The sequence below is a fragment of the Cajanus cajan genome, chromosome 6 (genome assembly GCF_000230855.2).
Source record: "Cajanus cajan strain Asha chromosome 6, NIPB_CcT2T_4, whole genome shotgun sequence".
Taxonomy (NCBI): domain Eukaryota; kingdom Viridiplantae; phylum Streptophyta; class Magnoliopsida; order Fabales; family Fabaceae; genus Cajanus; species Cajanus cajan.
Window position 1 is genome coordinate 5,461,191 of NC_138522.1, and position 20,887 is coordinate 5,482,077.

Sequence of the window (20,887 nt, forward strand, 5' to 3'; positions counted from 1 at the left end):
CATACACACATCAGATAAGTCCAAAATAATGGGTTTCATACACCTCAAGCAATTCACATTTAAATCATCAATTTTTATCAATTAATATAATAATTAATGGAATTACATATTTAATATAATCTTAACATAAATAGTAAAACCCCCAATGGTTCTAAAACTTAACTCACAGACACTTTTCTACAATTTTGTTTTCTCTCCCAGATTATCATTCTTACAAATTAAATATATATTTCTAGTCCTCAACACATACAGAATCTAATGGAATCATTAATTCCTCAAACAGAAATAATCTAATTTTTCCAAAACTTAACTTATAGGCACTTTTCTATAATTTCGTTCTCTCTCCCAGAGCATCATTTTTACAAATTAATCATATATTCATAGTTTAAATACATACAGAATCACATAAGACCAATAATTCTCCAAATAAAAATAATTATAAAATTACTCATAATCCTAAAGGCTCTTCCTCTACCCAATTTCCTCATGTAACTCTACATATAAATAATCTCCTTTTCCCTCGTACCTTGATATGTAGAAGCTGAACCTACACAAGATCTGGTTGGTCTCCCTCGCTGGGTTTCCCCTCGATCTGAAGTAGAAAGTAGAGGGAAAGAAGAGAGAGAAGAAGAAAAGAAATCAGAAAATGAGAGGTGTGCTTTTTGGGAGTGGCAGAGAGCTCAATTTATAGGCATCAGGCTTCGCCGGAATGACCCGTTCCAAATCCAGAATGACCCGTTCTGGACCCTTAAATCATGGGTAAAAACTGACACCCAGAACGACCCATTCTCAAACCAGAACGGACCGTTCTAGTGTACATTTATTGCTCACAACAGCCATATTTTGGAAACGACCCGTTCCAAGCCCGTTCCCATTTAGGGTTATAGGCAGTTTTAATAGTCCGGAATGGCCCGTTTCAACTTGAGAACGGCCCATTCTAGGCTACTAACTCACATTCATTTTGGTAGTTTGGAACGACCCGTTCCAATTATAAGACTTACCAAAATACCCTTAATAAAAATAAAAATGAAATAAAAATTGAGGTGTTACAATTCTCCTCGCCTTTTAAAAATTTCGTCCTCGAAATTACCTAAAGCAAATAAAAATGGATATGACACTTTCATCTTCTGCTCTAGCTCCCAAGTAGCACTTTCAGGTGTAGCTCCTCCCCAAATAACTTTCATCAAAGGAATTTCCTTACCCCTAAGTTGCTTCACCATTCGATCCTCAACTCTCACCTGGGTAGCTTCCATAGTTAGGTTCTCCTTAACCTCAAGATGATCTGACTCAATCACATGCGAAGGATCATGGATGTATTTCCGAAGTTGGAAAATGTGGAAAACATCATGGAGATTTGACAGATTAGGAGGCAAAGCAATTTGGTAGGCAACACTACCGACTCTTTTTAGAATTTGGAAAGGACCAATAAATCGAGGAGTAAGTTTTCTGGATTTCAGTGCCCTGCCAACCCTAGTCCACAGAGTGACTTTCAAGAACACATGGTCACCTTCTTGAATTTCTAAGTCTTTTCTCCTCTTGTCAGCATAACTTTTCTGTCTACTCTGAGTTGTCATCATCCTCTCTTGTATCAATCTAACCTTATCAGTGGTTTGTTGCACAATCTCAGGTCCTAAGATAACATTATCACCAGGCTCGCACCAACACAAAGGGGTCCTACATCTCCTACCATACAAGGCTTCATAAGGTGCCATACTTATATTAGAGTGGTAACTATTATAATAGGTAAACTCTATCAAAGGTAAAAGACTATCCCAACTACCCCCTTGGTCCAACACACAGGCTCTAAGTAAACCTCTAAAGATTGAATAGTCCTCTCAGTTTGACCATCAGTTTGAGGGTGGTAAGCTAAACTAAGTCTAAGTTGGGTCCCTAAAGCTCGTTGTAAGCTCTCCCAAAACCTAGAGGTGAATCTAGGGTCTCTGTCTGACACTATGCTAGATGGTATCCCATGCAATCTCACAATCTCATTAATATACAGTCTAGCCAATCTCTCTAGAGAATACCTAATGTTAATAGGTAAGAAATGTGCACTCTTAGTCAACCTATCAACTATAACCAAATGGAATCATCCTCTCCTAGTCCTAGGCAAAGCAACTACAAAATCCATAGAAATGCTATCCCACTTCCACTCGGGTATACTCAAAGGCTGAAGTAGTCCTGGAGGTTTCTGATGTTCTATCTTAGCCTTCTGACACACTAAACAGGCACTGACAAATGCAGCTATATCTTTCTTCATCCTAGGCCACCAAAATATCTTCCTAAGGTCTTGATACATCTTAGTTGCTCCTGGGTGAAAACTAAGCTTGCTCCCATGACCTTCCTCTAGGATCAAACATCTAAGTGTAGGGTCACTAGGCACGCATACTCGGTTTTTAAATCTTAACACTCCATCTACACCCAAGGTAAATTCTCCTCCAATACCTTGTCCTATAGCATCACGTCTAGCTACTAGAAATGAATCCACTAACTGTGCTTCTCCAATTTCCCTCAACAACTCACTAGTCACCCGAGTCATATCTAGTCTCACACTACTAGGGGTCACCTCACAAGTCAAACTCAAGTCTCTAAATTGAGCCAAAAGTTCCATCTCCCTAATCATAAGAGAAGACAAATGCAAAGATTTCCTACTTAAAGCATCAGCCACCACATTAGCTTTGCCGAGATGATAACTAAGATCAAAATCATAGTCCTTAAGGAACTCTAACCATCTCCTTTGCCTCATATTTAATTCCTTTTGGTCAAATAAATACCTAAGACTCTTATGATCACTAAACACCTCAAATTTTGAACCATACAAATAATGTCTTCAAATCTTAAGTGTGAATACCACAGCTGCTAATTTAAGATCATGGGTGGGATAATTCTTCTCATGTATTTTCAATTGCCTAGATGCATAAGATACGACCTTTCCTTCTTGCATTAACACTCCACCCAATCACATCTTAGAAGCGTCACAATAAATCACAAAAGTCTTACTAAGGTCAGGCAACACTAAAACAGGTGCACTAGTCAACTTCTCCCTAAGGACTCGGAAACTATTCTCACATTTACTATCCCATACAAACACAACTCCTTTCCTAGTTAAACTTGTCAAGGGTAATGCTAACTTAGAGAATCCCTCTATGAATCTTCTATAGTATCCAACCAATCTAAGGAAGCTCCTAATCTCACTAACTGACTTAGGTGTCTCCCACTTAAGCACCGCCTCAACTTTAGATGGATCTACTGCTATACCCCCACTTGAAATCACATGTCCTAAGAAACTCACCTCCTCTAGCCAAAAGTCACACTTAGACAACTTGGCATAAAGTTTTCTCTCCCTGAGGGTTTGAAGTACTACCTTTAAGTGTTCCTTATGCTCCTCTTTAGTCTTGGAATGAACTAGTATGTCATCTATGAAGACAACAACAAATTTATCCAAATACGAATGAAAAATTCGGTTCATGTAATCCATAAAAATTGCAAGAGTATTCGTCACACCAAAAGGAATTACTAGATACTCATAGTGTCCATAACGAGTCCTAAATGTTGTCTTAGGTACATCCTCACCCTTAACTCTAATTTGATGGTACCCCGATCTAAGATCAATTTTACTAAATACACAAGCACCCACCAAATGGTCCATAAGATCATCTATCCTAGGCAATGAATATTTATTCTTAATGGTCACCTTGTTCAATTGGCGATAATCTACACACAATCTCATGCTACCATCCTTCTTCTTAACTAATAGTACGGGTGCTCCCCAAGGTGATACACTAGGCCTCACAAACCCCTTCTCCAACAAGTCTTCTATTTGTTTCTTAAGCTCCACTAACTCTATGGGTGACATCCTGTAAGGTGCAATAGAAATAGGTCATGTTCCTGGTACTAAGTCTATGAAAAATTCTACTTCTCTTCAAGGTGGTAAGCTAGACATATCATCAGAGAAGACATCCGAAAAGTCACACACAACAGGCAGTTCATTCACCAAAACATTACTCTCAGAATTCAAAGAAGCTAACAACATGTACACTTGGGCATCCTCTTGCAAAGATACCTTAACTTGGTTGGCAGTCAAATAATCCTTACTCACTTTTTTGACAGACTCACCAAAAACAATAAATTTATCAGCACAACTCAAAAGGACATGATTGGAAGATAACCAGTCCATACTTTGAATAACAGCTAGCTGACTTAGAGGCAAACAAATTAAGTCAACCATGAAATCTCTACCATTAATAATCAAAGGACACTTTAAACAGACATCAGAAATAGACATTGAACCATTAGTTGGTGTCTCTACTATTAATTTAAAAGATAAGGAAGAAACAGGTAATTTTAATTTGGACACACACGCATGTGATATGAAAGAGTGGTCGCACCAGAATCATACAAAACAATTAGAGGAGTTCCATTGATGAAACGCATACCCTGGATTAAGTCTTCAGATTGCGTAACTTCAGCACCACTCAAGACAAACACCCTTCTTGTCGCTCAAGGTTTGTTAGCACTCCCTCCAACCTCTGTTGTCTTGTTCTTGGGGCAATCACGAGCTCTGTGTCCCTTCTCTTGATAGTTTAAGCATGTTATTACTCTGGGCAAAGAACACTCATATGCCCTATGACCTGGCTTCCCACAGTTGTAGCAGTTGTTGTGTGGAACAGAACCCACACTTCCCCCTCTAGAAGTTTGGCTAGCCATTGGAGCTTGGCTCCTTTGTTGCACAGAACCTTGATTATTCACCCTAAAACTTGAGTCCCCAACAGACTTGGTGTAAGGTTTATTCTTACTAGATGAACCAAACTTATTATTCCTCATGGGTCCTCCACTCTTATAATGAGTTACCCTAGTACGGTTGTCCTCATCATATACTCGGCACTTGTTTACCAATTCATGATAGTGAGTGATCCCTTGATAATTGAAAACTTGTTTAATCTCAGGGCGAAGACCACTCACAAACTTCACACATTTGTCCTCCTCATTGCTCACACCATCATACATAGGACAGAATCTAACCAAGTCTTCAAACTTAGTCACATACTCAGCCACAAAATTTTCTCCTTGCTTCAACTCAAGGAATTCCTGTGACACCCTTACTACCCCAACATATATATTGTAATAATAAAAACTTATAAATGAATTTTTCAATTTTGGTAAAAGGGTTCACATGAGAATCTTAAAAATTATCCTTCAATAACCACAATAACAAAAATGAAACACAAGAGTTTTCAAATTATTTTCAAAAATAACATTTACAATAAAAACCTATGTTCTAAAAAATCCTTTGCCCCGATGTCACAATATCAGAGCATCCCGAAAATTCAACCGTTGACATTCTAGATACCACTCGTAGCCAGATCTTCCTCACCTAAAATATCCACAAATCGCACGGTGAGAAAAGAAAACATCTATATATATAGCACATAAGAAAACACAATATATTATCTCATTATAACTTAATATTCATAAATATTTCAACATATCGTATTTCAATCAATCATGCATCGTCATCACGTCATAATTCTCAATCACCCAAATCATCACAAATCTTGCACTTCACACTATGCCAAGGTCACGCTACCCATTTAACAATCTCAGGCCGTGCTCACCCCTGATATAACACTGTGCCAAGGTCACGTTATCCCTATCCCAGGGTCGTGCTCACCCCTGGCATGTTAACCAAGGTCACGATACTCGCGTAACAATCTAGAGTCGTGCTCACCCCTGATATAACATTGTGCCAAGGTCACGTTACCCCTAACCTAGGGTCGTGCTCACCCCTGACATGTTAACCAAGGTCATGATACTCACGTAACAATCTCGGGCCGTGCTCACCCCTGGTCATAGGTGTGAAGAACCACAATCACATCTCATTCACATTCCACACAACATCTCATAATTCAATTCCATACGCACATCTCAAGCAATTCACATCTAAGTCATCAATTTTTATCAAGTAATATAGCAATAATATTCATAAATTAATATAATAATCAATTTTAATACAATCTTAACATAAACGATAAAATTCCCAATTATTCCAAAACCTAACTCACAGGCACTTTTCTACAGTTTCGTTCTTCCTCTCAGGTCATCATTCTTACAAATTAAATATGTATTTCTAATCCTGAACACCTACAGAATCTAATGGGATCATTAATTTCTCAAACAAAAATATTCTAATTTTTCCAAAACTTAGCTTACAAGCACTTTTCTATAATTTCGTTCTCTCTCCCAGATCATCATTCTTACAAATTATTGGCATATTTATAATCCTCATCACATACAGAATCTAATGGGATCATCCATTCCTCAAACAGAAATCATCCAACTTTTCACAACCTAACTTACAGACACTTTTCTATAATTTCGTTTTCTCTCCCAGAGCATCATTTTTACCAATTAATCATATATCCATGTTCCTAAATACATACATAATCAAATAAGATCAATAATTCTTCAAACAGAAATAATTATAAAATTAGGGTTCTTTCTCTACCCAATTTCCTCATGTAACTCTACATATAAATAATTCCCTTTTCTCCCGTACCTGGATAAGGAGAAGCTGAATCTAGATATGTAGAAGTTGAATCTACACTAGATCTGGTTGATCTCCCTCGCTGGGTTCCCCTCGGTCTGAAGCAGAAAGTAGATGAAAGAAGAGAGAGAGCAGAAGAAAAGAAATCAGAAATGAGAGGTGTGCTTTTTGGGAGTGGCAAACAACTCTATATATAGGCATTCTGCGCCGGAATGTCCCGTTCCAAATCCGGAACGGCCCGTTCTGGACCCTTAAACCATGGCTAAAAATCACATCCAGAACGGCCCGTTCCAAAACCAGAACGGCCCGTTCTGGTGTGCATTAATTACACCCAACGACCATAATTTTGGGAACGCTCCGTTCCAAGCCCGTTCCCATTTAGGGTTAATGGCATATTTAATAGTCCGGAACGGCCCGTTCCATCTTGAGAACGGCCTGTTCTGGGCTATTAACTCACATTCAATTTGGTAGTTTGGAACGGCCCGTTCCAATTTCGGAACAGCCCGTTCCAAGCTACTAAATCACATACATTTTGGTAGTTTGGAACGGCCCATTCCAATTCCGGAACAGCCCGTTCCAAGCTACTAAATCACCCCTATCTCCTTTATAAAATTACCAAAATATACCCTCAATTAAAATAAATAAATAAAAAGTGAAATAAAAACTAGGGTGTTACAATTCCACTTGTTTCTTATGTCTCACATCTCGAGGAAAGTATTTCTCCAAGAATAGCTGCTTGAAATTCTCCCAGTTCACTTGAGTACCTGCAGCTATCATTCTTTGCAAAGCACCTTGCCACTAGATGCCAGCCTCTCCAGAAAGCATGAAGGTAGCCAAAGTCACCTTATGTATCAAAGGACATCGCATAGCTTGGAATATATTTTCAACTTCAAAAATCCAGTCAGCAGTTCCATCATGATTATAACCCCCACGGAAACTTGGTGGATTTTTTCATTGGAATCTCTCCAATCAATCTACCTCTGGTCGTTGGTTCATATTACCAAGAGCCTGAGCCATCGCTTGTAGAGCATCAGCGATTGCATGATCATTCCTACCTCCTACCATTACTTTTCTGATCCCCAGAAAAGTTAACAATTATACTCTAATTAACAACAAACTTAATCAATCGTCATACTAGCATATCAATAAGTTCAACAATCAATTCACTACATCATTCATCTACCAAACAAGCATAGTAGACTCATAACTCACGGCCGATTGGATCAACCAGGCTCTGATACCACTAAATGTGACACCCTTACTACCCCAACACAAACATCATAATAATGTAATTAAATTAAGAAAAATAAAATTTAAAAGTTGGTAAAAGGGTTCACATAAACTTCATAATTGTTCTTTCTTCAATATCCAAAATAACTGGAAATAAAACTTGGAAGGTAAAATTTAAGAGTTTACAAATTATTTTCAAAACACAAGGTATAACTCAGAATACATATAAAAATCTATATCCTAGAATTTTCTGCCCCGATGTCACAATATCAAAGCACACCCACAATTCAACTGTTAGCATCCTAGATGCCACTCAAAGCCGGATCTTCCTCACCTAAAACATCCACAAATTGTACGGTGAGAAAAGAAAGCATCTATATATATAAAGTACATAAGAAAAACGCAACATATCGTCTCATTATACTTAATAAAATATTCATAAACATTTCAAAATATCATAACTCGATCAATCATACATCATCATCATGTCATAATTCGCAATCACACCAATCATCACAAATCTTTCCCTTCACACTATGCCAAGGTCACGTTACCCATTTAACAATCCAAGGTTGTGCTCACCCCTAATATAACATTGTGCCAAGGTCACGATTCCCCTGTAGCATATCTAGCCCAGGGTCGTGCTCACCCCCGACATGTTAACCAAGGTCACGATACCCACGTAACAATTCAAGGCCGTGCTCACCCCTGATATAACACTGTGCCAAGGTCACGTTACCCCTAACCCAGGGCCGTGCTCACCTCTGACATGTTAACCAAGGTCACGATACCCATGTAACAATCCCGGGCCGTGCTCACCCCTGACATGTTAACCAAGGTCACGATACCCATGTAACAATCCCGGGTCGTGCTCACCCCTGGTCATAGGTGTGAAGAACCACAATCACATCTCATTCACATTCCACACAACATCTCATAGTTCAATTCCATACACACATCAGATAAGTCCAAAATAATGGGTTTCATACACCTCAAGCAATTCACATTTAAATCATCAAATTTTATCAATTAATATAATAATTAATGGAATTACATATTTAATATAATCTTAACATAAATAGTAAAACCCCCAATTGTTCCAAAACCTAACTCACAGGCACTTTTCTACAATTTCATTTTCTTTCCCAGATCATCATTCTTACAAATTAAATATATATTTCTAATCCTCAACACATACAAAACATAATGGAATCATTAATTCCTCAAACAGAAATAATCTAATTTTTTCAAAACTTAACTTACAGACACTTTTCTATAATTTCGTTCTCTCTCCCAGAGAATCATTTTTACAAATTAATCATATATTCATAGCTTAAATACATACAGAATCACATAAGACCAATAATTTTCCAAACAGAAATAATTATAAAATTACTCATAATCCTAAGGGCTCTTCCTCTACCCAATTTTCTCATATAACTCTACATATAAATAATCTCCTTTTTCCTCGTACCTTGATATGTAGAAGCTGAAGCTACACAAGATTTGGTTGGTCTCCCTCGCTGGGTTCCCCTCGATCTAAAGTAGAAAGAAGAGGGAAAGAAGAGAGAGAAGAAGAAAAGAAATCAGAAAATGAGAGGTGTGCTTTTTGGGAGTGGTAGAGAGCTCAATTTATAGGCATCAGGCTTCGCCGGAACGGCCCGTTCTAAATCCAGAATGGCCCGTTCTGGACCCTTAAATCATGGGTAAAAAATGACTCCCAGAACGGCCCGTTCTCAAACTAGAACGGCCCGTTCTGGTGTACATTTATTGCTCACAACGCCCATATTTTGGAAGCGACCCGTTCCAAGCCCGTTCCCATTTAGGGTTATAGGCAGTTTTAATAGTCCGGAATGGCCCGTTCCAACTTGAGAACGACCAGTTCTAGGCTACTAACTCACATTCATTTTGGTAGTTTGGAACGACCCGTTCCAATTATAAAGATTACCAAAATACCCTCAATAAAATAAAATAAAAATGAAATAAAAATCGGGGTGTTACAATGGTTGCAAATCGAGGTATGTTTCCACATTATATTTTATATTATTTATTTTTATTTTGTAATTTGTATCAAGGACCAATGACCAAGTAATAAATATTTTATTATATTTATCATAGAGGTCCAACAATTAGTATCAGAGTTAAACTTCCAACCATTTTATTCATATATATTATATATAATTATGTTATTTTCGCTACATACCTTATATAATTATAATGACCATATTCATACAAGATTTTATTTATTCATTTATTTTACGTCTATGGATTAATCATAAAAAAAATCTATTTATTTATGAATAAATATACCAATGTATATGCAGATTAAAATTGTATCAAGATACTTACAAATAATCTTGCATGATTATTAATTAAAATTATCTTGATTATTTTCATGATTTGAGTTGAATTATAATTGTTAATTTTAATTTATGAGGACAATTGGAATTGGACCCAAATTATCATATGTACAATTCAAATTGTGAGTTATAATATTTCTTAAATCTCGAAGATTATAAAAATCATAAAGTTTCTATATATATATATATATATTTATCTAATGATATTTATATTTTTAATTAATTATTAATTAATCATAATATCTTTAATTAATTAAAATTATATACTTTAATGCTTAAAATCATATAAAAAATTAGATATAATATTATAATTGATTATATTAAATATAATAAGTTTATCACATATAAATTATTGTTCTATATATAATCAATTATTATAACTTTGCTCATAATTATTCTTTTCACCTTTACTACACATCATTCATTTTTTCTTTCAAATATTTAAATATACTTTTTATATCTAAATATTTTTAACAAGTTGCACAAAATCAAGCCACTATACAAAGACTCAAATATTCACAGTAATTTTCGATTGTCAGCTTTCAATCACCGATACTCATAAAAAAAATATATTCCACGCAATATGCAGGAAATAATAACAGCAATTATATTCTATAATTACGATTAAATCAGAAAAAATAACAATTATCATAAAGTAAGGCAAAATTGCAATCCGTTTATAATCGATCAAATACCGATTAATGGGCCAAATATTAACGTATAATAATTGAATATAACAATTAACATAATTGAAACCAAAATATCATAAATTATGGTTAATGATAATTAAAATTAAAAATAGAAATAATTTAAGTATGTACCCATTAAAATCGCAAAACTAGGTAGTATAAAAACATTAAACTAACAATAAATAATCAATTAAAATTAATCCATATTTACCGTTATTCGTGAATAAAATCAAGCAGCATGCTTCCGGTTAGGGATTGTTTTTTTAATATATAAATAAATAATCGTATAATAAATTTTTATATCATTTTAAACAACTAAATTATTATTTCTTATATATATTTTTATAACTAAATATAAAAATGTGATATGATTATAAAATTTTGTTATTTTTTTTTATATATTACATTCATAAAAAAGTGAAATGTATGTTTTTGAGTCTCTAAAGTTTTTTAAGTTCGATTTTAGTTTTTTAAAACTAAAATTTGTCTTATTTCAATCATTTTAATTTGCAGATATAAAATAATTAGCCTTCAAAATTATTTATATAATACTTTATAATAAATAATAATATAGAAATAAATTAAATAAAAAATATTATATATATTATTTTTATTTATATTTTTAAAATTATGTTAATTATTTAATATAATAAAAATATGTAATTTTTATTTAAGTTACACATTTATTTTATATTATAAATATTTATATATAAAAATCCACGTTTACTTTTCACCCGATGTCGATAAGTCGTCGGTCTGAACTAGCTTCCAACAAAGGCACCTGAATTGGGAATTTGCATATTCAAAGAATCAAAATCCAAGTCAAATTCTCTCATCAATTAATCGACATCCAAAAACACGTTTACAAGCACATTCATTTGCAAATCAACTTATACCCAATACATCTTTATATTGTAAAATCCAAAAGAATCCTCGTTTTAAACTGATAAATTGATTTTAATTTAAAATATAAAAAATTAAAACGAATATTTTTAAAAGTAAATGTCTACAGTAAATCATAAAATATGATTAAAAAATAAAAATATAATTAATCTATCTTTTTACAAAGATTTTTGAATATTAAGTAAATTCACTTGTAACAAATAAAATAATACGGGATATAAATTTTCACATCATGTTTTCTGAAAAGGTCAATTTTTTTTTTTTTCATCTCTGGAGTTGACTAACTAATCTTCTCACTACGTTAAAGACACCTCAAAAGGTAGGATAATAGTCTAAGTAAAAATGTCAAATTTAAAATCAAGCAGTTAAATTAAAAGGACAAAAATGAAGTATTTTATATTATAGTGTTCACTATTGTTGGTCACGCGGCGCCAAAGTAGGGTTTGTACTTGGCAACTAGTACTAATCACTAATCACAAAGGGCTGCAAAATGGGTGGTCATTTATTTTCAAAGATATGTGGCTATCTTACAATCGACACCACAGAAATACCAACGACACGTTTACCATTTTACCCATGCAACAAATAACATACTAACTCAATAATGAATTACTAGAAGTTGAATTTTTATTATAATTAATTTTTGTTAAAAGTGTGGGGGAGGAAAGAGTGTTGGTAGCATTTTTCAAGTAAGGGCAAAAACGGAAGAAAGAAAAAAACAAAATATCTCTCTTCCATCTTGCATCTAAAAAGCCACGAGTGCGTGCGCTTCACACTAACACTGCATTCACCAATGGCGGCTACAGCTTCCAAAACCCCATTCTCTTCTTCATCTTCTTCTTCTTCTTCGTCCTACTCCAACAACACCTTCCCCAAACTCATTCTCAGATCCACCCTCGCTCTCTCTCCCAACCTCACCCGCGCGCACCCTCTCGCAATCTCCTGCTCCCTCCCCAAGCCTGCGCCGGCCGCAGCGGCGGAGGCGGCGGCCCCCGCGGCGGAGCCCTTCCTCTCGCGGTTCCCGGCGGGGGAGCCGCGGAAGGGCGCGGACATCCTGGTGGAGGCGCTGGAGCGGCAGGGCGTGACGACGGTGTTCGCGTACCCGGGCGGCGCGTCGATGGAGATCCACCAGGCGCTGACGCGCTCGGGCACCATCCGCAACGTGCTCCCGCGGCACGAGCAGGGCGGGGTGTTCGCCGCGGAGGGCTACGCGCGGTCCTCCGGGGTTCCCGGAGTGTGCATCGCGACCTCCGGCCCCGGCGCCACGAACCTGGTGAGCGGGCTGGCGGACGCGCTGATGGACAGCGTCCCCGTGGTGGCCATCACCGGGCAGGTCCCTCGGCGCATGATCGGCACCGACGCCTTTCAAGAAACCCCTATCGTGGAAGTGACGAGATCCATCACGAAGCACAATTATCTGGTGCTCGACGTCGACGACATTCCCAGGGTCGTCAACGAGGCCTTCTTCGTCGCCACTTCGGGCCGCCCCGGCCCAGTCCTTATCGACATTCCCAAAGACGTCCAGCAGCAGCTCGCCGTTCCTAATTGGGCCCAGCCCGTCAACCTCCCTGGCTACAACCACCGCCTCCCCAAGCCTCCCACCCCTGCCCAGTTGGAACACGTTGTCCGTCTCATCACTGAAGCCCAAAGGCCCGTTTTGTATGTCGGCGGTGGCTCTCTAAACTCCAGCCCCGAGTTGCGGCGCTTTGTCGATCTCACCGGGATTCCCGTTGCCAGCACTTTAATGGGCCTCGGCGCTTTCCCTCTCTCTCACCCTCTCTCTCTTCAAATGTTGGGCATGCATGGTACTGTTTATGCCAACTACGCCGTCGATAATAGTGATTTGTTGCTTGCCTTTGGGGTCAGGTTTGATGACCGTGTCACTGGCAAGCTCGAGGCTTTCGCTAGTAGGGCTAAGATTGTTCACATTGACATTGATTCTGCTGAGATTGGGAAGAACAAGCCGGCGCACGTGTCCATTTGTGCTGATTTGAAGGTGGCTTTGGAGGGGATTAACACGATTTTGGAGGATAAGGGTGTGAAGGGTAAGATTGATCTTGGAGCTTGGAGGGAAGAGCTTCATGTGCAGAAGCAGAAATTTCCATTGGGTTACAAGAGTTTTGAGGATGCTATTAGTCCTCAGTATGCTATTGAGGTTCTTGATGAGTTGACAAATGGGGATGCTATTGTTAGCACTGGTGTAGGGCAGCATCAAATGTGGGCTGCACAGTTTTATAAGTACAAGAGACCTAGGCAGTGGTTGACCTCCGGGGGTCTTGGAGCAATGGGTTTTGGTTTGCCTGCTGCAATGGGTGCTGCTGTGGCCAACCCTGCGGCTGTTGTGGTTGATATTGATGGGGATGGGAGTTTCATTATGAATGTTCAGGAGTTGGCTACCATAAGAGTGGAGAATCTCCCTGTGAAGATATTGTTGTTGAATAACCAGCACTTGGGTATGGTGGTTCAGTGGGAGGATCGCTTCTACAAGTCCAACAGGGCTCACACCTATTTGGGTGACCCGGCTAAGGAGAGTGAGATATTCCCAAACATGTTGAAGTTTGCGGATGCTTGCGGGATACCGGCGGCGCGTGTGACGAAGAAGGAAGAGCTTAGAGCGGCGATTCAGAGAATGTTGGACACCCCTGGCCCGTACCTTCTTGATGTCATCGTGCCCCATCAGGAGCATGTGTTGCCAATGATTCCCAGTAATGGATCCTTCAAGGATGTCATAACTGAGGGTGATGGCAGAACTAGGTACTGAATGCCTAGGCCAAATGCTGCTTGATGCTTGTTTTGTAATATATATATATAATATAATGCTGTCGTAGTTGCAGGATTTGGCCTGTGGGGAGCTTCATAGTTTGTAGTGGTTTTGGTAGCAAGACTTTGTATTCTCCTTTTATTTAACTTCTTATTATATGCAGTGGCGTCTATCTCTAGTATGATTTCTCCTCTTATTTGTAACTTCTGGTTTTGCTTTAGAATAGTGAGACTGAAGATGATGTGCAAGTAATAGAATATCTGTTAGGAAATCTAAATAGAATCTGTTGAAGTCAAAGAGTGAATGTAGCATTTTGAAAATGAGATGAACAGATATCATGTTACATATTCAATCTATTTCTTTGCCTTTTTGAGCAGTTCGTTGCTATATGTGTAGATTCGACATCTTTTGGAACTTATCTAGGCAACAATTGTATATACACATTCCTTCATCTTTTATTTTTTGTTAACTTGCCATTTTGATTTGATGGTAATTGTGACTAATTTGTTCATGTAGTTAGGATTTGGACCATTTGGTCGACAAAGTTGTCTCTGTGGCTCTTATCTTCACTCAGAGATTCCGTATTTCAGAGATAGTTTTTGGAAAGTTAGAAATGCAAAGTCATATAAATAGTGAAACAGACATCGAAAACGACCTCAATGATAAGTAGATTTTAAAGTTTAGGGTTTATGGTTTGTTTATTGATTAGGGTTTCAAAGTTCAAGATAACTTAATGTTGCAAATGGATTTGTAAAAGGAAGTTTTCTAAATTAACTTATACTATCATTCAATTGCAAGTTGAATTTTATGACGAATTTGTTTGCGTTTAAAATAATTACTATAAAAGATATATTTTTATTATTTGTTAGTTTTTATATTGACCAAAGAAATTAAATTCGTTAATATCCCATGTTCTTTTGTTTACTTATAGGTTCATAATTCAATGTATTCACTAATTAATGAATTTTTCTTATTTTCAACAAATCACCTAAAATCTATTTGTCATTAATTTTATGGTTAAATTTAAGCCTGTTGTAATTTATGAAACCTATAAACATAAACATCTACATCACTTTTAAGAAAGAGTAATGATATTGGACAACTATTATTTTTCTTTTCTTTTTATTATTATATTTATTAACGATGGTAAGAGATAGATGTAAACAAAATGATGTTTTATTAGTTGTTAAAAAAGGAAAAGATAAGATTTTACAGATGAAAATTCAATTAAAAATCTAAAAAATTCATTCTCTATTTAAGGGGAGATATAATATCAACATTAATAATGAAAATAACTTACTATAGGCATATGTCTATGCTTTAACCTACATTACATGTAAATCAAGCAAGATATTTTTAGAAAATAGATTAAGTACAAGACTTTTATTAAAGTTTATTTAATTAAAAATATTATATTCTAAGTTATTTCAAAATTTTATTAAGTCTAACCAACCTATCTATTTAAATATAACAAATGAATATTTATTATTATTATTATATCAAAATTGTTATAATACAGTAAAATCATATTTATTTATCTTTTAAAATATTAAACATATTGAACTTATATTAAAAAAGTAAATTTTATAAGTCTTTTAAAAGATAAATTCATATTTTATTTTAAAAAATTTATTACAAAATATTTTTTAAATAAATTAGTATCATGAATACCATAATCAACCATAAAATATCTTATAATTTATAAACAAGTTAGACTCAATTTTATAAAACTTAACATATCTATTTAACTATTTTCACTTTTATTTTATACATGCTACACCAAGACCAAATCCTAAAAAAGATCGATGACACATCATATATTTTTGGCCAAATTCAGATTCAAACCTACCATATTGAGATAAAGAGCAACTGAAAATGACCCAATACGCACACTAAATAATTGCTTTTAAGTTAGATATCGAGTCTATTGCGTTTCATTTTCATTTTCTTGAACTCAACCGGATATTCATGATGAGCACGTTCCAATTTAACAGTCTCCACCATCCTATTCTCCATTATCCGTTGTGTGCTTCTGAATTTCAGAACATAGTTCTAAGAAATTTATGTTGATGTAATCTAACATAGAACAAAGCAAATCTTGCAGTAACGAAGGATGGACAAAACAAAACCAATCTTTTGATCTTTTCACCCCCAACAACTTGATGGATAAACATGTCTTGGTCTACACGTCCCTAAACATAGATGTTACCAAATGCCAGCACAGAATTTCGTGACACCACTCACCTAGCTAAAATTTCCACGTATATGTGACCACTTGGATTTGTATTTTTGTATTTAGCTAGATAAAATATAAATGGCTGGGGTTTGGGACATCTTCCAGTTCTTGGAACCTAAAGGTTTCATTACTAAGCACACCAAAACAGGATAAGAGAGTTTTGCGGCTGTAATTGAAGATGCTGTCGATGATTTTGGCTAAGGCAATAGGAGGGACACATTCATTTGTTACTCTCCGAATTGGGGTCACAAGTTAAAATCAGATTTAAAATCCTTCAAAACCAATTGACTAATATGGAAAAAATGGGTTTGGCAGAAATAACTTACCAAACTAAGATAATTAATCATATAAGTTACAAACAAACCAGATGATTAGGATTTATAAATTCTTAATGCGCTCCAACCAGTAATAAGTGGTCTTATATATGCAGGTGTTAATTTATTCAATCTACAACTACGCCAGGAAAATTCATGGCTTCTCATAGTCCATGATACCAATTTTGCTGAGTACAAAATTTAGATGCAGCTTCTTAAGCATTTATGATATGGTTCTCCAATCAGAATTGAAATTTCACTTCACTAATCCATACAGCAAAAGTTTGTGTTAAAGATTAACATAAGGTATTTAGGTGAAATTTCAATTCTGATAAGAGAAAAACCACTTAAGTAGTGCATGAAAACTTTGTCCCCTTGCTAATTGTTTTGTAGTTAAAATCATAAACAAGTACTCCTTATGAGTTATGACTCATTCGACTACCTGAGATGAAGCAGCTGAGATCTCAAAGGATTTCTTTCTAACCAAGAGGCAAGTGATTCTTGAAGGATTTGAGTGAGTGTTGTCAAGACTACAGATCACAAAATCCGGCCGGTGAAGTGCAAGAAGATGTGGCCGATCCTTTCCCACCACCAAGGCAGATGCATCAAGCAGAACATGCCAATTGTTCCTATGAGCCTCAGAAATCCAATGCATTGTTCCATTTGCATCAACCGGATAAGAGAACAAGCCTTTTGAACTGATCTTGCACCTCCTCCTGAAGTTTTGGCTCAGCTGAGATCCACTGATCCTCAAATCCAACCAAGTCTTGGGTGCTGAGATCACCTTTGACTCCTTAAAAGAAGCAAATTCCCTGATATAGTCCTCTTCCTGATCAAGAATGGTCATGTAGTAGTTCCCCTTAACAAAAGGGTAACTTTCTCCCACCAACATCATAGCATCCTTGTAGCTTGGTGTGAAGAGAACCAAATACTCAGCATCAGGCAAACCATAATGCCTCAAAACCTTGTTCCTTGCTTGAATTTCTGGGATAGAGATGAAGCTTCCAGGAAATGAGGATTTCTTGTTGAGAATGTCTAGCAATCTTGATGGCTCCAACTGAATCTTGGCCCTATCCATTTCAGGGATGTTAGCACCAAACAAATATGCAGAAGACTCTCTTGGTGACTTTCCCCTTTCATCCATCAAGGGCTCTGAAGGCTCCTCATAGATGATAAAGCTAGACAAGTCTATCATCCCATTTCCATCTTCTTCAATGAGGCCTGCATATTCTGGATACTTTGCTAGGACATACTGTTCAACATATTCCATTTCTTTCTGTGTGATTGGACCTGACCATCTAATGTCAAGATCAGGGATAGTTGATATGGCTTCAGCTATGATATGAGCTGGAATCAATGCATGCCGTTTCTGCAATTCATACCATTTTTCACCTTCAATGCAACATCTATAAAGAAATAAGGAAAAGTGGGAATAGGAATGTTATAGTTACCTTTATAACCATACTGTTTGATTTGCAGCTCTCACTTATTAATTTGTGTGTTGGAACTTTGTGAGTGTCTGTGATTTCATTTTCTACCATCTCATGATATGTTACCTGACATAGGGTGTAGAATTCAGAATTGTTGAGGCTTCAGTGGTTGAAATATATACAACTCTCATAAAAAGATTAAAAGTGTGTTTAGAAATAAGCTTTAAAGAGTTTCTGAAAAACATCTCTACTGAAAATAAAGAATTTTTTTTGACAAAGAAACTCAAAAAAAAAAATTATACTTGTATCCAAACAGGTTCAAACTAGAATCGGGTATAACTCGGAATTGTGAGTTGTGACCACTTTACCTCAGATCCTCCGTCTGAAATTTCATGCTCCTGCCTATTAGTCCCCATAGAAATATTTGTCTTCACCAGTTAAGAAACATAAGATACTTTTGTTTTTCAGTGTACAATACCTGAGAAAATCTTAGGTAGATGCCAAACAACAACGAAAGGAAAAAGAGAAGCCTATATTTGTAGAAGTCCTATTGAAATTTGAAAGATCCTCTAGCAGAGGTGGGTTATGAGAGATTAAGGGTAGAAACAAACCAATATAGTGAATCAGGATGATTAAGATGGGGATATTATGATGGACTAAAAAGGTGAAGAATGAAAGGAAAAGATGAAGAAAGGAGGCATGTTTGAAAAGAAGACTTGGCCTAGCAAAACTCACAGAGATGAAATTTCTTGTTGAAGCTGTGAATCTTATTATGGCAAAGTAATTAAGAAATTGAATAAAGTCAGATGATTACACCGAGAAAGACAATAGCAACGCTTTAAAATAGGAGGTGATGATGAAAGGGGTGACATGTTCCTCTTGCCTTAACCATGGTTGACACTTGACACGATATTATTCTCCAGAATTATTCGCTTCTACCTAGTATTATTGGTTTCAAAATTCAAAAAATGAACCTTAATTAAATTCTGAACCTGGGTTTTTATTGTTTAAGTCTATTAATTGAAGTAGTGGACACGTTAGGAGAAGATTTTTGAGGTGCAGCTTTCGAATGGCAACAACATCAACATATTTGTTAATTGCTAATGCAACGTCACTCTGGGAATTCTATATTTTTAATGGAAAATGACCATTGGAGAACCTTGATGGAATGTCAACTTAGGCGTGGCATCAGTTTTTAAAAAATTCTTAGAATAATTTCATAATGAATATTTCATATTTTCAAATCACCGGCTAATTTAATCATATTATCTTCTTGAAAGACCTCTAAAAATGAGATGTGGAAGTAATATTATTGAATACTCTACGTTAACTAATGAAATGATTATAACAGTGCATAGAAATATAGAATAATTCTCTTATAATTAAGCTGACCTGTAAGGTTGATTAAAATTTCAATTTCACTTTCTAAAATGATATCAAAATCAATTTTAACAATTATTTATTATTATTGAACTTATTGTATCATCTGCACTCATCCACTTTCAAAAGAGCTGTCAACATATCCACATTTGTTGTCGAGCATTCCTTCTAAAAGGTGTTGAGAAAATGTAGCTCCATGCATGCTTGATAATGATAAGAATGGAAATAAGCTCTTTACTTGTACGAAATAGGAAAACTTTACATTAAAAAAGTGCAATTCTTGGTGTCAATGGTAGGAGGAATCGTAGATTGGTTACTCGATTCAAAAAAGAGAGAGAAATAAAACCAAAATTTAGCAATAATAAGCACCATGATTTAGTTGATGCAACCAACACTATTTAATAAATGGGCGAAAGATTTTATTGAAAATGGAAGGGAAATTTCTTAATTGTATTTCCCATATGATACGCTACATGTTTTGACAAGGACAAAAATATTAAGTTAATAGTAGGATCTTATGGAGGATTTGACCTTTATTTGTTTCCCTGCCGTAGAAAACACCAATGAGTCTTCGAAAACTAATTAAACAAATGCATCTACGAATACAATATGTATCAATCTTTATTTATAGGTAGGAAGAGGGCATTATACCGTTTAGAGATGCCTTCAAAAGAATATTAGATATGGACAAGGACAAGGGGATCACAATAAAGCGTTTAATAAAATATAACTAACCAAATATTAACATAAAACTCTTGAAGATGTAGTGGTGGGATTGAGAGATAATTGCTAGTATTTAGATTTCATTGTAATAAAATAAAATAAAATAAACAAAACAAAATTGATGAGATGAGTAACAATTAACAAAGCAATGGAATGACGTTAGCTAGTGGGAATTTTGAATCTCTATACGGAGATTACTTGAATGCTTCAATTGGTAATTACCCAATAAGTGCGGAAATTGGCAAGTTAACTTTAAATAACTATATTCTACTGTAAATATATGATCTGATTTTGATTAAAGATATGCTTTTAATCTTTTA

At 35.9% G+C, this 20,887-nt stretch overlaps 2 protein-coding genes across 2 annotated transcripts; one reads left to right on the plus strand and one right to left on the minus strand.

The window, feature by feature from the left end:
• Nucleotides 1-12,483: 12,483 nt before the first annotated feature.
• Nucleotides 12,484-14,871, plus strand: LOC109797293 (acetolactate synthase 1, chloroplastic). Its single transcript, XM_020357280.3, has one exon. It carries the CDS (start codon nt 12,517-12,519, stop codon nt 14,482-14,484), a length of 1,968 nt encoding a protein of 655 aa, XP_020212869.1. The 5' UTR covers nt 12,484-12,516; the 3' UTR covers nt 14,485-14,871.
• Nucleotides 14,872-17,072: 2,201 nt separating this feature from the next.
• On the minus strand, nt 17,073-19,449 carry LOC109797636 (uncharacterized). The gene is made up of 3 exons (XM_020357738.3): nt 18,833-19,449; nt 18,486-18,590; nt 17,073-18,403 (listed from the first exon to the last, which is right to left on the minus strand). Exons 1-3 carry the CDS (start codon nt 18,878-18,880, stop codon nt 17,465-17,467), a joined length of 1,092 nt encoding a protein of 363 aa, XP_020213327.1. The 5' UTR covers nt 18,881-19,449; the 3' UTR covers nt 17,073-17,464.
• Between the last annotated feature and the right edge of the window lie 1,438 nt (nt 19,450-20,887).

What these genes read in the sequence shown, in the direction of transcription:
- LOC109797293 (XM_020357280.3), top strand. Translation starts at nt 12,517, where the DNA reads ATGGCGGCTACAGCTTCCAAAACCCCATTCTCTTCTTCATCTTCTTCT.
- LOC109797636 (XM_020357738.3), bottom strand. Translation starts at nt 18,880, where the DNA reads ATGGGGACTAATAGGCAGGAGCATGAAATTTCAGACGGAGGATCTGAG. An exon ending in TTTCAGACGGAGGATCTGAG is followed by an intron (nt 18,591 to 18,832) that starts GTAAAGTGGTCA and finishes ACCCTATGTCAG; the next exon opens with GTAACATATCATGAGATGGT. An exon ending in CAAACAGTATGGTTATAAAG is followed by an intron (nt 18,404 to 18,485) that starts GTAACTATAACA and finishes TATGAATTGCAG; the next exon opens with AAACGGCATGCATTGATTCC.